This window comes from Convolutriloba macropyga, chromosome 7 (genome assembly GCF_964194025.1).
Source record: "Convolutriloba macropyga chromosome 7, txConMacr16.3, whole genome shotgun sequence".
NCBI classification, from domain to species: Eukaryota; Metazoa; Xenacoelomorpha; order Acoela; family Convolutidae; genus Convolutriloba; species Convolutriloba macropyga.
In genome coordinates this window covers 19674278-19689159 of record NC_134474.1, presented here as the reverse complement: position 1 = coordinate 19689159, position 14882 = coordinate 19674278, and the positions used below count along the sequence as shown (strand labels likewise).

Sequence of the window (14882 nt, the reverse complement as noted above, 5' to 3'; positions counted from 1 at the left end):
AGGACTTGTCCTGCTATGTTTTTTTATTTCGTCATGATTTTTGTTACGACCATATGACGTCACAGCCACTTTTTGTTCATTCGTTCATGCAATTTCAACTGAATTGCATGTGTGACGTCATTTTTCGCTCTTAGTGGAGCGAGTTTTTTTGTTCATGTGCGTGATTAAGTTTCTGGTCACACTTGACTTTCCTCACTCCCTACTTTAATTCAAAGAGATAAGGTCAAATGGGTGTGTGTCACTCTAAATGAAGGTTATTTGAGATCAGCTAATAGAGGCAGCAATAACTTTGACAGATTTTTAATCAAAATGAAACAGATCAGCCTTCAATGAAAAGACAAATTTTTTTGGTCTGTCTTTTTACTGTTTGTTTTACTGCCGTTTTACGAATCGATTGCGGCTATTTTCTGGCAATCTGCCATCTATGTTAAATTTTAAAGTTAAACTATGATCAGAAGTGGACACTGCATAAAATATGCACATTTATGTTCGAAAATTCGAGTCAAATAATTTTATTAATAGTCGCCCTCATCTTCTCAGCCGGCTATTATAGCGCTCCTATTTTTTTTTTACAATTCAAAGAATTTGAATTGTATTGGGGCGCTGTCTTTTTTTTAAATAGCCGCGTCCTCAATTCTAGGCGGCTATTATAGCGCTCCTATTTTTTTTATAGCTGCGAAGCTGTAAGCTGAGCGGAGCTTTATTGGGGTGCTTTTGGTTTTTTTGTTGTCGTCTGACGCTCTTTTTTCGTTTTACATTTTGTTCACATCTCAAAGCTGAGAAGTCAAATTTCCTGAATGACTTCTTTCTCTCACTAACTGCTTTTGCGCGCGTGACGTCGTTTCTCACTCTCTTCAGCAAAAATTTTTTGCGTGAACAGATTTTGATCATAAGTGACTTATCTCACTCAATAAAATGACTTTTGCACTTAAAAATTTTAGTTTATTTTTAATTAGTTTAAGGTCAAAGGAACTCATTTGTGTAATAAGGGTCCCTAATGAAAAGGCTTCTACACAATGAGTTTTAGCAAGCTTTATTAATTTATCGTTTAATTTTTTTACATAGCCTTTTGAGCGGCGTCGATAACTTTTTCTTATATCTGTATATTTTTCTATCTCTATCATACGGCACGCAAGTCTATTCTTTCGCAGCTATTCCAGCAATCTGCCGGCTATGTTTTTGTTCGCTTTACCTTTTGATCACATTTTTCGTTTTACATAAGTCACGACTTTCACGTTTTTCTTCTGACTTACTTCACTCACTGTTTCAACTGAATGGATTTTAAATCCATTCCTTCAATGAATTACGCAAGATAGTGAGTACAGTCAAGGTCAAAAGAGCAAAATCAAAAGAGACGGGATAAACCGATAAAGCCCGGTCATTAAGTCGTTGAGAATTAGGGTATCAAAGTTTATTAGAATGTTTGCTAGCTGACATTGGTAGTATTAAGCTTATTAGCTTTCAGTTTAGAAGCTGAATTAAGTATAGTTTTAGAATCCAATTGAAACTGCGCTCTGAATTAGAACACTTTTTGACACTGACTAAAAATATTGAAAAATTTAGTCAATTTTTCTCGTCTTTCTGTTTTAATCCCGATGTGCATCAAGCGCGTTAACGGCGGCTGTTTTCCGGCAATCTGCCGGCTATGTTTTCAACTTTGAAATTTTTTGCAATTTTTTTGTGACACGCGTTGATTAATAGCCGCCGTCAGCCTCTCAAACGGCTATTATTTAGGCGCTCTCCTTTTTTAATTGCTCTGGTAGAGAAGCAACTATTGTAAACGTGTGTCTTTTATGCAAAATTTTGGCTTGACCGTTTTCGGGTGACTTTTACGCCCTTGACTTTCTGCGCTTCGCGTGATCTAAAATTCTCTCTCAATCACAATTCCAAGCAGCTGAACTCAATTGGCGGAAATGTAATACCAAAAGTCAAATGAAAAATGCGCCAAAACAAGTGCCATTTTCCACTTTAAATCTTAATAGTGGTATATGTTGGCCGTTTTCGGGTGACTTTTACGCCCTTGACTTTCTGCGCTTCGCGTGATCTAAAATTCTCTCTCAATCACAATTCCAAGCAGCCGAACTCAATTGGCGGCAATGTTATACCAAAAGTCAAATGAAAAATGCGCCGAAACTAGTGCCATTTTTCACTTTAAATCTTATTAGTGGTATATGTTAACATCTAATGTGGTTATTTTAAGCCCACTATTGAACTTTTTTAGTCCCATTTAGTCTCCCCGCCCCACTGAAGCAGACTGCTATTGATTAGAGCTCCCATTAGTTGTTCGAGAGCAATTCCTATGACGTCGGTAGTGTTTTTTAATTCGCTTCACCTTTTGATCACGTTTTTCGTTTTACATAAGTGACCACTTTCACGTTTGACTTCTGAATTACTTCACTCAATGTCTCAACTGAATCGAATTTAAATGCTTTCACGCATTGAATTACGCAATATAGTGGATACGGTCGATGTCAAAAGAGCAAAACCAAAAGAAACGGGATAAACCGATTAAGTTTTTTTTTAATAAGGTTATCAAAGTTCATTAGAGCGATTGCTAGCTGATATTAGTGTTAAGCTTAATACTCTTCAGTTTAGAAGCTGAATTAAGTTAATTTTGGACGCTAACTGAAACTGCACACTGATTAAGAACAGTTTCGGAAACTTAGGGAAAAATTTTGTCTATTCTATCTTTTCTTTTTTCTGTTTCAATCACGATGTGCGTCTAGCGCGTAAAGGGCGGATATTTTCCGGCAATAAGCCGGCTATCTTTATATTAAGGATAGCGTAGTCGTTTTGCGTTTCGTTTTTGTCTTTTTTCAAAGCTTTTAGATCTCAAGATTTAATTGGTCTTATTGAATCTTTAGATGTTTTCATCCGCGTCTAGTGTAATTTGGTTGTCTAAAGTTTTTTCTTTAAGAAATTTGAGCAAATTTCAATAAATTTTGGTCATTAAAAAAACTTTCCTCCTTTCTTTAGTTTAATTTGCTTTCCTTCTATAATATTCTCCTGAAAATTGTTTTTCTTATGAATAAATTGCTAAAAATTCAAAATTTAGTTTTTAAGTGCACCTTCGTTTCAACTCCATTGATTTTTGTTTATCGATTCTTTTGCTTTTTGTTAAAAGTTTCTCGGTTTTTATTCTTCTGCTCTCATTCGCGCAATTGTATCTGTTAAAGGCTGCTCTCTGCGGTTATCTTTCTGTTCCTCTGTTAAATCTACGTTTTTCTTATCGAAAATTTTACGGGATTGTATTTGCAACAGGAAATGCATGAAACAAATCATCATGGCTATAGACAAAAAGTGAAATCTGTGCTTTACTTAGTTTTGATAATTTTTATTACGTGATCTATTTGTTTCAGCCCTGCTTCCCTAAAGGCATGGATTTGATGAAATTTGTCTCGACGCCACCTCCTGTACAGAAAGGTAATTTGATTAAAAATCTCGAAAGAAGTTTTATCTGATGGACTGAAATTGCTGGAATAGAACAGAATTATCCTCAACTTCTCGACGTTCTAAAATCATCTAATTCTATCAAACAAAGGAAGGCATGTTTAATGTAGATTCTGTCTTATGTGAGAGATCATCTTGATCAGGGTGTATATGATATCTCTCAAGCACCAAATGCTTTGAATATCATTATGTTGTAGTTAGTTAGACCTATATTTAGATGCTCACACTGCCGAGGAAAAACCGACTCGCTATTTCTGCACTATGATTGTGTACGAAGACGAAAGAGGTCGACAATCGGCGGCCGAGAAGTACGGCGGTCCTTTTGTCCTCTACCGAGAATACCTCGGAGGTCTGGTGCCATTACTACGAGGTGATAAGATCAGCAAAGTGAGGCCTGAGTTCGTGGTCTACAACCCCCAAGAGGATAACTCATGTTCCCCACTGAACTCGGATGGTCTTAATGGATGCGCAGTTCCAGGAGGATGTTACTGGTGCCATGAAGGAGCGTTCTGTTTCGGAGGAGCAACGGCAGCACCGACAGGCATTCCGAGGCAGAAGTCAGGTGTCAGCTTGTTATCGTCACCTGGTAAGTTGACCTGATGCTGCTATAACAATGTGGCAGAAGATATAATTTGGCATGATTTTCAAGATAACTCAAGGATGTGAATAGTTTGTCGGGTATACGTGTCACCATGGTTGTCAGTTACGTGGCTAATTGAACGTTTTTGAATGATGAACGTTCCAACCGCAAATCAGCTTATTTTAGCGCACTGAACTATCAAGGTGTAGTTATGATTGAACTTCGTCATGCAGCCTCGGTGTTATATTTCTCCTAATCATTTTCCAGGATTTTGGTTTTTTCGACTCAATTGCTCACCAGCGATCAAAAGAACATCGAAATTTGTGTGGGTTATAGTTCAGGTGAGGCTTAATGATTATCATTGCACGAAGCCTTTTAATATAATCACGGAGCTCTTGCTTGATATTTGCTGATGCTCTCCAACAATGTTCTTTCCAGACACGAAACGATGCGTAAGTGATGTCAACTGCGATGATGGGAATGAAGACAGTATTGGAGTAGCGGGAGTGGGCCCAATGCCAGGCTCAGTGACAGTCGCCGGAAGTGCACCTGGAGGAGGGGGAGGGGCGAATAGCGAGAGAGAACGCGATGATGACTTCTCGCCGCTTTCTGGTGCCGAGGCGGACAGGGATGAATCTGGATCTTCTCATCGTCGACGGGTAAGGGCTTGAATCCCTACTAAGACTGAAGATTTAGTGCATCAAGTTATGAAAGTTCCTTATGGTATATTGCCATTTGTGTTTAATCAACTCCTGTTGCGATAATAGCAGTTAAATAAACTGCCAGTTTAATAAATTTTAATGGCCGATCGACACTGGAAAAACACTTCAGCATTAGACTATGAGTTTATCACACTCTTCTATCGCCACTGTTACTAAGTAAACAGCGGCGATAAAAGAGTGGTGATAAACTCGTAATCTAATGATGGAAACAGTTTGATAAACTTTTAGTCTAAAAAAGCAAACATGATCGCAGCAGGTGTTGATTAAAAAAATTACTAACGGTTATTATCGCCCTCGAAGTTATCATAGCTTCGCCTCGGCTTTGCCTCGGAGTCTGATAACTTCTCGGTGGCGATAACAACCGTGTGGTAATATTCATAGGCTTATTCTACTCCAATTTACATTCCACATTCGCCATATATACGAAATATAATTGAACTGTGGACCAAATCAGTACTATTTTTAATAGCCGCACAGCGATAGCTGGGGCTATTATTGGCCTTCTCTTGGTTTTTTACAATTCAAAGAATTTGAATTGTATTGGGGCGCTGTCTTTTTTTAAGCTCCGTTCACACATTTTCATGATTTTTGAAGTCAAATTGGAGTGAGGATTTTGGTCACGCCGAAACAGGAAGTGGAGTGAAAAAGCGAGTGGTTTTGCGGCATGAATTTTTTTCGCTCTAATTGTAAAGTAGAGTGAGAAAAAACGGTGTTTGAACAAAAATTCGCTTTCTCGATAGTGGTTTTTTTGTTCACATGCGGCAATTTTGCTGTGGTTTTTAATAGCCGCCCTCATCTTCTCAGCCGGCTATTATAGAGCTCCTATTTTGTTTACTTCGTCGAACAAAAAAATGTTTCGCTTTACCTCATTTTGCCGCTTTTTCAACGTTTTGCGTGAAATATTTTTGACTTCTCTAGGCTAGTTTCTCTCTTCACTCATTCTGTTAAAAGTGATTTTGAACATCAGTTGCTCAGCAAAGCAATTCAAAGTGAACAGAGTCAGTATAAAAAATTGAAGTCAGAAACAGAAACGGGATAAACCCATAAAGCCCAATTTTAGATGCCCGCTATTTGAACGTCGTTCCTATAAGTCTCAGTTGCCATCTCTAATGCTTTTTGATATTGATAGTAGCCCCTGTAGCCTCTCTCTAAGAAACACAAGTATGTTGAACTACGAAATGCCATCAAAATAAATCGGACTTAAAAAATGTTTTTGTGCGAAAATCTTTTTTTCAATATCTTCTATTCTTTCAATCCAAATCATGCTTATTGGAATCAACGGCGGCTGTTATCCGGCAATCTGCCGGGTATGTTTACTATTTTTTCGATTTATGGAATCGGATGTTTATTCCAAATGGTTTCCCCAATCCATTCATAGTTAATTCCAGGTCTAGTTTTTTGTTTAGTCATTGAGAATTCTTTGAATTGTACGTCAGGTCTTGTCCTGCTATGTTTTTTTATTTTGTGAAGATTTTTGTTACGACCAAATGACGTCAGAACAACTTCAAATCTGCTTTTTGTTCGATTGTTCATGCAATTTCAACTGAAGTGCGTGCGTGACGTCATTTTTCGCTCTTAGTGGAGCGAGTTTTTTTGTTCATTCGCGTGATTAAATTTTTGGTCACAGGTGACTTACCTCACTCTCAGAAATGACCCTCACTTTGAAATTGACTTATTTACTAAATGAAGGTTATTTGAGAACAGCTAATAGGCAGCAATAAATTATGCAGATTCTTAATCAAGATATAACATCTCAGCCTTCAATGAAAAGACTAATTGTATTGGTCTGTCTTTTGCTTTTTTTGAGACTGCAGATCTACGAAGCTATTGCGGCTATTTTTGTTACACGTTTTGTTACACATTTTTGTTGTCAGTTTTCGCTTTTATTTTTCTGTTTCAATCCCAACGTCGGTTTACGGGGGTGGGGGTGGGAGGGTCGAAGATAGTTTTTTCAGCAATCTGCGGGCTTCTCAAAATTAAATCTCCAGACTTGAAAGTATAAGAACAATTTTTCGTTGCATATGCTTGGTGGTTTCCACGTAATCCTCGAACAGTGGTTTTACAAAATTGATAATACTAAAGTTCTAATTCTAGCTCCTGTAAAAATTTTGACTCTAAATTGTGATTGCAAAAGCCATTGCTGAGCGAACTATTGCTTGCCTTCTCTTGCTTTTCAATTGATCGAGAACCAGATTTGAAGCAATTATAGTCAAATGTATTTTCATGCAAATTTTGTATAACTGCTCTCAAATGAAGGTTGAAGCAATTATATTAGTCCTGTGGTCTTTTTTATAGCTGTAAGCTGGGCGGAGCTATATTGCGGTGCTCTTGGTTTTTTGTTTTGTCTGATGCTCTTTCGTTTTACATTTGTTTTCACAGCAAAGCTGAAAAAGTGACCTTTTCTAATTGACTTCTTCCTCTCACTAACGGCGATTGCGCGCATGACGTCATTTCTCACTCTCTTTGACCCACGTTTTTAGCTCATTTGCTCTTTTGGACTTTGAAACGTAAGTTTAATTTGAATTAGTTTAAGGTCAAAGGAATTCATATGTGTAGTAAAGGTCCCTAGTAAAAGGCTGCTGCGGAATGAATTTTAACAAGCTTTATTAATAGCCGCGAAGCAATAGCTGAGGCTATTATTGGCCTTCTCTTGGTTTTTATTTATTTCGTCACGATTTTTGTTACGACCATATGACGTCACAACCACTTCAAATCTGCTTTTTGTTCATTCGTTAATGCAATTTCAACTGAATTGCGTGCGTGACGTTATTTGTCACCCTTAGTGGGGCTAGTTTCTGTGCTCATTCGGATTTAATTTTTGGTCGCACGTGACTTGCCTCACTCTCAAAATGACTTTTTCTCTGCAAATGACTTTTCTTTGCTTTAATTCAAAGAGATAAGGTCAAATGAGTGCTTGTCACTCTAATTGAAGGTTATTTAAGAGCAGCTAATAGAAACAGCAGTAAGTTATACAGATTCTTAATCAAAATTCAACATCTCAGCCCTTAATGAAAAGAAGAAGTTGGTCTGTCTTTTTCACCTTCTTTTTGAGACTACAGATCTATGAATCTATTGCGGCTATTTTCTGACAATTTGCCAGCTATGTTTAATTTATTGTGGAATGTTTTTTACCTAGCTTTTTGAGCTGCGTCAATTTTTTTTCAATTTAGATCTGTATCTGTTTCTGTCTCTATTATACGGTTTCTGGTCTGTTCGTTCGCAGCTATTCCGGCAATCTGCTGGCTATGTTATGAGATTTTTCCCTTTTGACCAATTTTCTGTCTGACTCATTTGACTTTTCGTCCTCAAAGGCGGGATAAACAGGTAACGCCCAGAGGGCACTAAGTTCTCTTAGAGCCTTCGAGCTCACTCTCTCCAAGCATGCAATCCACAACAACTTTTGGAGACGTATACTCATGGTGTAAAGGGTGGTTCTTGAGTTTTATCTCGCCCACATTCACCCCCCTTCACTTCACTCCTCTCCCACATCACCCCCAATCCTCATCCCTGCACATCGTTTAGGCCTTAAGGACGTGGCCCGTGCAGCCAAACAAAGAACCCCCAATCCCCATCCCTGCACATCGTTTAGGTCATAAGGACGTGGCCCCGTGCAGCCAAACAAGGACCCCCCTCCCCGTTGTCCCATTTAATCCCCGGTTGACCCCCCTCACCTCACCCCTTGAATTAAGCTAAAGCCGGTCGTTTGAAAGCAATTCGCCCGACGGTAGTCGGTTTTGTTTTGGTTGATCGTTCTATTTTTTATTCAAGAGTGTGAGTGATTTGACATTTCGTCCTGAGATGCATGATAAACTCCTGTATTTTGAGACTTTTAAACTGAAGGCTAATTGATAGATGCTTTTGAAACAAATACATACTTCAGGAAAAGTTCTATTGATGAAATTTAGACATCACAATAATTCAATTCAGCTATTTTTCAATCTGACTTATGTTTATCAATTTTGATTAATAGCCGTACAGAGATAGCTGGGGCTATTATTGGCCTTCTCTTGGTTTTTTTACAATTCAAAGAATTTGAATTGTATTGGGGCGCGCTGTCTTTTTTTTTAAGATCTGTTCACACATTTTCATGATTTTTGAAGTCAAATTGGAGTAGTGATTTTGGTCACGCCGAAACAGGAAGTGGAGTGAAAAAGCGAGTGGTTTTGCGGCATGAATTTTTTTCGCTCTAATTGTAAAGTAGAGTGAGAAAACGGCGTTTGAACAAAAATTCGCTTTCTCGCTAGTGGTTTGTTGTTCACATGCGGCAATTTCACTTCTATTTTTTTCGATTTTTTGGATAGGATTTTTTCTAAATGGTTTTCCCAATCCATTCATAGTTCATTCCAGGTCTAGTTTTTTGTTTAGTCAATGAAAATTCTTTGAATTGTACGTCAGGACTTGTCCTGCTATGTTTTTTTTTATTTCGTCGTCATGATTTTTGTTACGACCATATGACGTCACAGCCACTTTTTGTTCATTCGTTCATGCAATTTCAACTGAATTGCATGCGTGGCGTCATTTTTCGCTCTTAGTGGAGCGAGTTATTCGCGTGGTTAAATTTTTGGTCACACTTGACTTACCTCACTCTAAAAATTGACTTCCTCACTTTGAAATTGACTTTTATTTACTTTAATTCAAAGAGATAAGGTCAAATGGGTCTGTGTCACTCTAAATGAAGGTTATTTGAGATCAGCTAATAGAGGCAGCAATAACGTATACATGTTTTTAATCAAATTATAACAGATCTGCCTTCAATGAAAAGACCAAATTTTTTTGGTCTGTCTTTTTTACTGTTTTTTTTAGACTGCCGATCTATGAATCTATTGCGGTTATTATCTGGCAATCTGCCAGCTATGTTTGTTTCGTTGTTTGTCACAACTTGTGTTAAAAAATTGTTGCCTGAGCTGTAACTGGGCTTATTAATTTTTTCTGTGAATCTTGCTTTGAGGCAGCTGTTTCATCAATTTGTATATAGAAGCCAAGGCTTTTAATATTGGACATAAATTGCTTTTATAAATACAATTTGTATAGTTTTTTTGACCGATTTGATTTCTCAAGAGAAACGGAGATGAACTTGTAGAGCTGGAAGGCGTAGTCACGTCAGTACAGTTGGTAATTTACTAGACTGCGTGGTTCAACGAAAACGTCGAGGAGGCTTAAATTGATATCCACAGGGCAATATCAAATCAGTTTATGCTGGGGAAACTTTATTGTAATTCTCTGCAACCTAAGTTTGATTTTGTGCGATAGAAAAAGAAAAAGAAGGCCAAGGGTCAGTTTCGAACACCAGTGGAGAAGGTTTCCACCAGGTGCAGAGATGTTCCCTTTCCTGACAAATTGCCCGAGAAGGAGCCTCTCATTGAGGTGCTGGCCAATCTCTGGGGAACCAAATTCAGGTGAGCGCAATTAATTTACGACAGTTCTCTAGCGCTCCTCTCACTAAACTCAATTAACAATCGATGTAATTAACTATCTATAATTTGAGATTTGTTTTTAGACTACATGGAATTCACCCCAATTTACCGACAGATGTGGGCTATGTCTCATACAAGACGTCAGTATTGCACTTGCAACCACGCCAAATGACAATCGCTATCCCGCTGCTTGATGGATCAGCCAAGAACCCCAAGTCCACTTCCCTGGGAACCGTTGTTTTCCCAGGCTCTGGAAATCCTCTGGTAGCGCCTCTGAGTCAACATGTCGCGGTCACGGATCCGGCAGCAGTGCAAGTTGGAACTAAGTTGTCAGCATTGCAGACGTCTTCACGTGAAACCCAATCTGTGAATGTGAATAAATGTCACGTCGACAGTTTCAAACCACTGACTACGGCTGGTTGTGCGCCACAGCTGGCAACACAGAGTTCGGCCGAAGATGGTGACCGTCCATCGTCTTCGAGTCTTCCGACGAGCAAATGGAACCCCAATGTCACTGGAGGACCTATAGGGTTCAGGCCTCCGGAATGTCACCCAAGACCCCCAGCACTAAATCATCCACTGAACAATGCGTCCAGTTTGTATGCGTTGCAGTATCATTTTCTGGCCCGGCAACAACAAATGCAGAAGGCAGGAACTAGTCAGGCGGCTAATGTGGCGTCACCCGAGTATGGAAGTGACGAGGAGATCATGGAGCAGCGAGGTTTGTTCACGTTTATAATTGATTCAAAATTGGCTGTTTCATTCGGACCATTTCTATATATCATTTTTGTGTGTAAAGATTATTCAATCGGTTGTATAAAGATGTGCCTTTTTGTGAAACGCTTGAATCAATTACTGTATCTTCCTTTTTCAAGTTGACAAAAGTCTATATCAATAGTTATTGAATTTAATTGTTTCGTGAAAAATGATGAGACCTGGTACAAAATTTTTATTTACAAGTACGTGTTCGGAGTATTTGACAGTGTTGTATAAAATTCTGTAAATTAGCAAATAGCTGAAAAGTGTGCATGAATAGAATCCACGCTCAGCCTATCGAGATTTAGACACATCGTAAACACATTTGCATAACTTTATTTGCTTTCAGTTATCCAAGCGGTGACCTCAGTGAAATCTGGCAAACCCCTGGAAGTGGCTGCTGCTGTTGCCTCAGTGCTGACAAATCGAAGTGACGACCCCGTTGTGTCGCCCATGCAGAGATGCCCCAAACATCCCGTCATACCCATTCTACCTCCAAACAGACTTCGCGACAATGGACACCCTCCTATAGCCAGCTCTGTACCCCAGATCCCAACTCAGAACCCAGATCTCAGAATGTTCTCGAACGTCTTCAACCACTCGCCATTTCCACCCAACAGTTTCCCGTCTCACCTGCATTTTACTGGTCATCACCAGTGCTCTAATTTGGCTCATTTGCACCATCACCACCATAGGAATATGGCTGCGGCTCAGTCCTTTATGTCGCCAGGAGGGTGCCACAAACCTATGTTTAATAAACCGAATCACCCAATGGCAACGAGCAATGTAGCTTTCATTCAGCGTGAAGAAACCTGTTGCAGGACTAGGCCTCAGTTATCGGTTCGCCCGAAAAGCTGTTTTGCAGGTGGAGGAGTTCATAGCCGCTCATGTTCCAATTCCGCAACGACTGGTAATTCCGGCACGAGTATGTTTCTGAGTTTGCCTCCTGTTCAACCTCCTCCTTTGGCACCCAAGCCCCCAATTACTGGCCCTAATTGCAATAAAGCCTCAAACAGTTTTTGTCGAAGCGACGACGAATCGGCCGATAGCGCTAGTGAAATACAATGTGTCGGCAGTAATAATTCAGAAAATGTTGCTAACGGTAACCGAGCATCATCAAGTAAATTTCCGGGTGGTCTAACAAACGCGCCATGTCGACCTGTAAGCTGTGCATTACCTGTTAGCTCAAACAACTCGACAGGAAACGCGGCTTCAGACTTTGGCGTTACTGAGCCGAAACCATCTGAAGCTCAGTCGAGTACGGCGCTGAACTGCAGAAACGCGAATGCTAATGATGCGTCTTACCATTCTTCAGCGCCGCAAGCCACTACAAGTCAATCTAATGATACGTGTTTCCTGTCACCTCATAATCTCTTCACCTGTTTTCATCACTCATCTTCGAACGGCAATTCGGGTGGAGACAGCTCTGGCCTTTATCAGTCTATCCCCTATTACAGGACAAAATCTTGTCCTCCTGTTAATCAGAACAGCATAGATCAAAGCAATAGCTCTCAAAGCGCACCTAATCAAACTAGCCAAGTTATCACAAACAATGCCGGCATTTGTCATTCATCGGCTCCTAATTCCGCGCAAACATCCACCCCCCTTTCGTGCAGACAAGAAGCAGCTGTGAGAAATAAACTTGGTCTCATGAGCTTAGCTCCACCGGCTGCTGCTTTCGGGGGATCCCCAGATCGGAGTCACGCTCGAACCCACTCATGGTCAATGTCATCGGGTGCCCCACCTCACTCGGCAAACCAGAACAGGAAACTCAGCCCCACAAGCCGCCCGAACGCGAGTGGTTCCGGAAGTCAGTACAATTTGTGCAATAACAAGTCAGCTAATATTGGCGATACGTCTGACAGCGAGTGTTACGTCAGTGGAGACGAGGCAGCTGCAGGGACAACCGCAATCACAAACCCCGAGATAAGACGTCGCCAGATGCGAAAGTTCCGAAAGCTGCCGAGGAAACCGGAGAATCTACCGAAGAGGTCGGAAAAGGAGGAGTTCGTAATGTTGAACAAATCACCCATCTGGAATGAGAGTACACAGGTCTATCAGTTGGACTTTGGAGGTCGCGTTACGCAAGAGTCAGCCAAAAACTTCCAAATTGAGCATAACAAAGACCAGGTTAGTGCAAATGGAAGCATTCCGGAAAAATTGCAGATCGCACTGCGCTGTTCAAGTTGGTCTAGAGTTGGTCATGATTTTTAAATATAAAGATATGTCACAGAAACAGTTTTTTTTCGATAAAACTCTTGTTATCTTAAAATCAGAATAAGTTTGTTGGTAAACGTTTTCTGATTGCTCTCAAAATGTAGTAGCACTTATTTTGGTCCTGTTGATCTTTGTACACGATTGTTCTAAACATTTTTTTGTCTAGGCGATTTGTTTTTTTGTTGGAACAAACTGGATAAAGCGTTTGAGCCAACCAGAGGAAGTGCCTTTTCGGAAGTGCATAGAGCGACAAAATTGCTGAAAATGAGTAAAATCATGGCGCAACGGACAGTATTACAGGTTCTGATTAATATTGCTAAGCATAACCCTGTGCTTCCCCCATTTTCGTTGGTATACTATCAACAGCACCGCTTTTGGTCGAGAGCAGTTAATGTAACTTATTATAGCTGCAAAGCTGTAAGCTGAGCGAAGCTATATTGCGGTGATCTTGGTTTTTACAATCCAAAGAATTTGAATTATATTGGGGCGCTGTCTTTTTTTTAAGATCTGTTCACACATCTTCATGATTTTTGAAGTCAAATTGGAGTAGTGATTTTGGTCACGCCGAAACAGGAAGTGGAGCGAAAAAGTGAGTGGTTTTTCGGCGTGAAATTTTTTCGCTCTAAATTTAAAGTAGAGTGAGAAAACAGTGTTTGAACAAAAATTCGCTTTCTCGCTAGCGGTTTTTTGTTCACATGCGGCAATTTCACTTTGATTTTTACTTTTTTTCGATTTTTTGGATCGGATTTTTATCTAAATGGTTTTCCCAATCCATTTATAGTACCTTCTAGGTTTAATTTTCTGTTTAGTCATTGAAAATTCTTTGAATTACGTCTGGATTTGTAATGCTATGTTTTTTGTTTCGTCGTCTGACGCTCTTTTTCGTTTTACATTTGTTCACACAGCAAAGCTGAAAAAGTCAAATTTTCTGAATGACTTCTTCCTCTCACTAACGGCGTTTGCGCGCGTGACGTCATTTCTCAATTTCTCTAGAGAAAGTATTTAAGGCATTTGCGTGATTAGATTTTGATCATACGTGACTTACCTCACTCAATAAAATGACTTTTGCACTTTAAAACTTAAGTTCAAATTGAATTAATTTAAGGTCAAAGGAACTCATATATGCAGTGAAGGTTCCTAATAAAAGGCGTCTGCGGAATGAATTTTGACAAGCTTTATTAATTTATCGCTGAAGGTTTTTTTGCCTAGATTTTTGAGCGGCGTCGATTTTTTTCTATTTAGATTTGTATCTGTATCTCTATTATTTGTTTATTAATTGCTCTCAAACGATATTTGTAGTGGTCTTTTATCCGATTTTTTTGCTTGACCCATTTTTCGTATGACGCATTTGACTTTTCGTCCTGAAAACGGGATAAATAGGTAACACCCGGAGGGCACTGAGAGCTCTTAGAGCCTTTCAGCTTACTAAAATCCAAATAGGCAATCCAACGAAACTCTTTTGGACAAATAAATTAATGTGAAGAGTTGTTCTTAAGAGTTTGACCCCCCCCCCCCCCCACAATCCACCTGCATTTCGTTCCACTCGTAAAAAAGCCTGCTCGACCCCCTCCCAGTGCGCCCTGCGAAGTTCTCAGCTCGGCGTTGCTATATTGCGGTGTTCGTTTTTTTCGTCGCGGAAAGTCGACTTCTGTGACGATTTTGTTGACGCCGAATTAGGAAGTGGAGTGAAGAAGTGAGTGGTTTTGCGGCGTAAATTTTTTTCATTCTAATTTTAAAGTTAAG

General features: G+C 39.6%; 1 protein-coding gene across 1 annotated transcript in view; it reads left to right on the top strand.

The window, feature by feature from the left end:
• The window catches only part of LOC142342683 (tubby-related protein 4-like), a 450983-nt gene that overhangs the window by 434482 nt on the left and 1619 nt on the right, over window positions 1–14882 (top strand). The window contains exons 10-15 of the mRNA XM_075394170.1: window positions 3360–3423; window positions 3668–4036; window positions 4469–4689; window positions 10003–10148; window positions 10250–10887; window positions 11272–13052. Of these exons, the coding sequence (XP_075250285.1) occupies window positions 3360–3423; window positions 3668–4036; window positions 4469–4689; window positions 10003–10148; window positions 10250–10887; window positions 11272–13052 (3219 nt within the window). The remainder of the gene's footprint in view (window positions 1–3359; window positions 3424–3667; window positions 4037–4468; window positions 4690–10002; window positions 10149–10249; window positions 10888–11271; window positions 13053–14882) is intronic.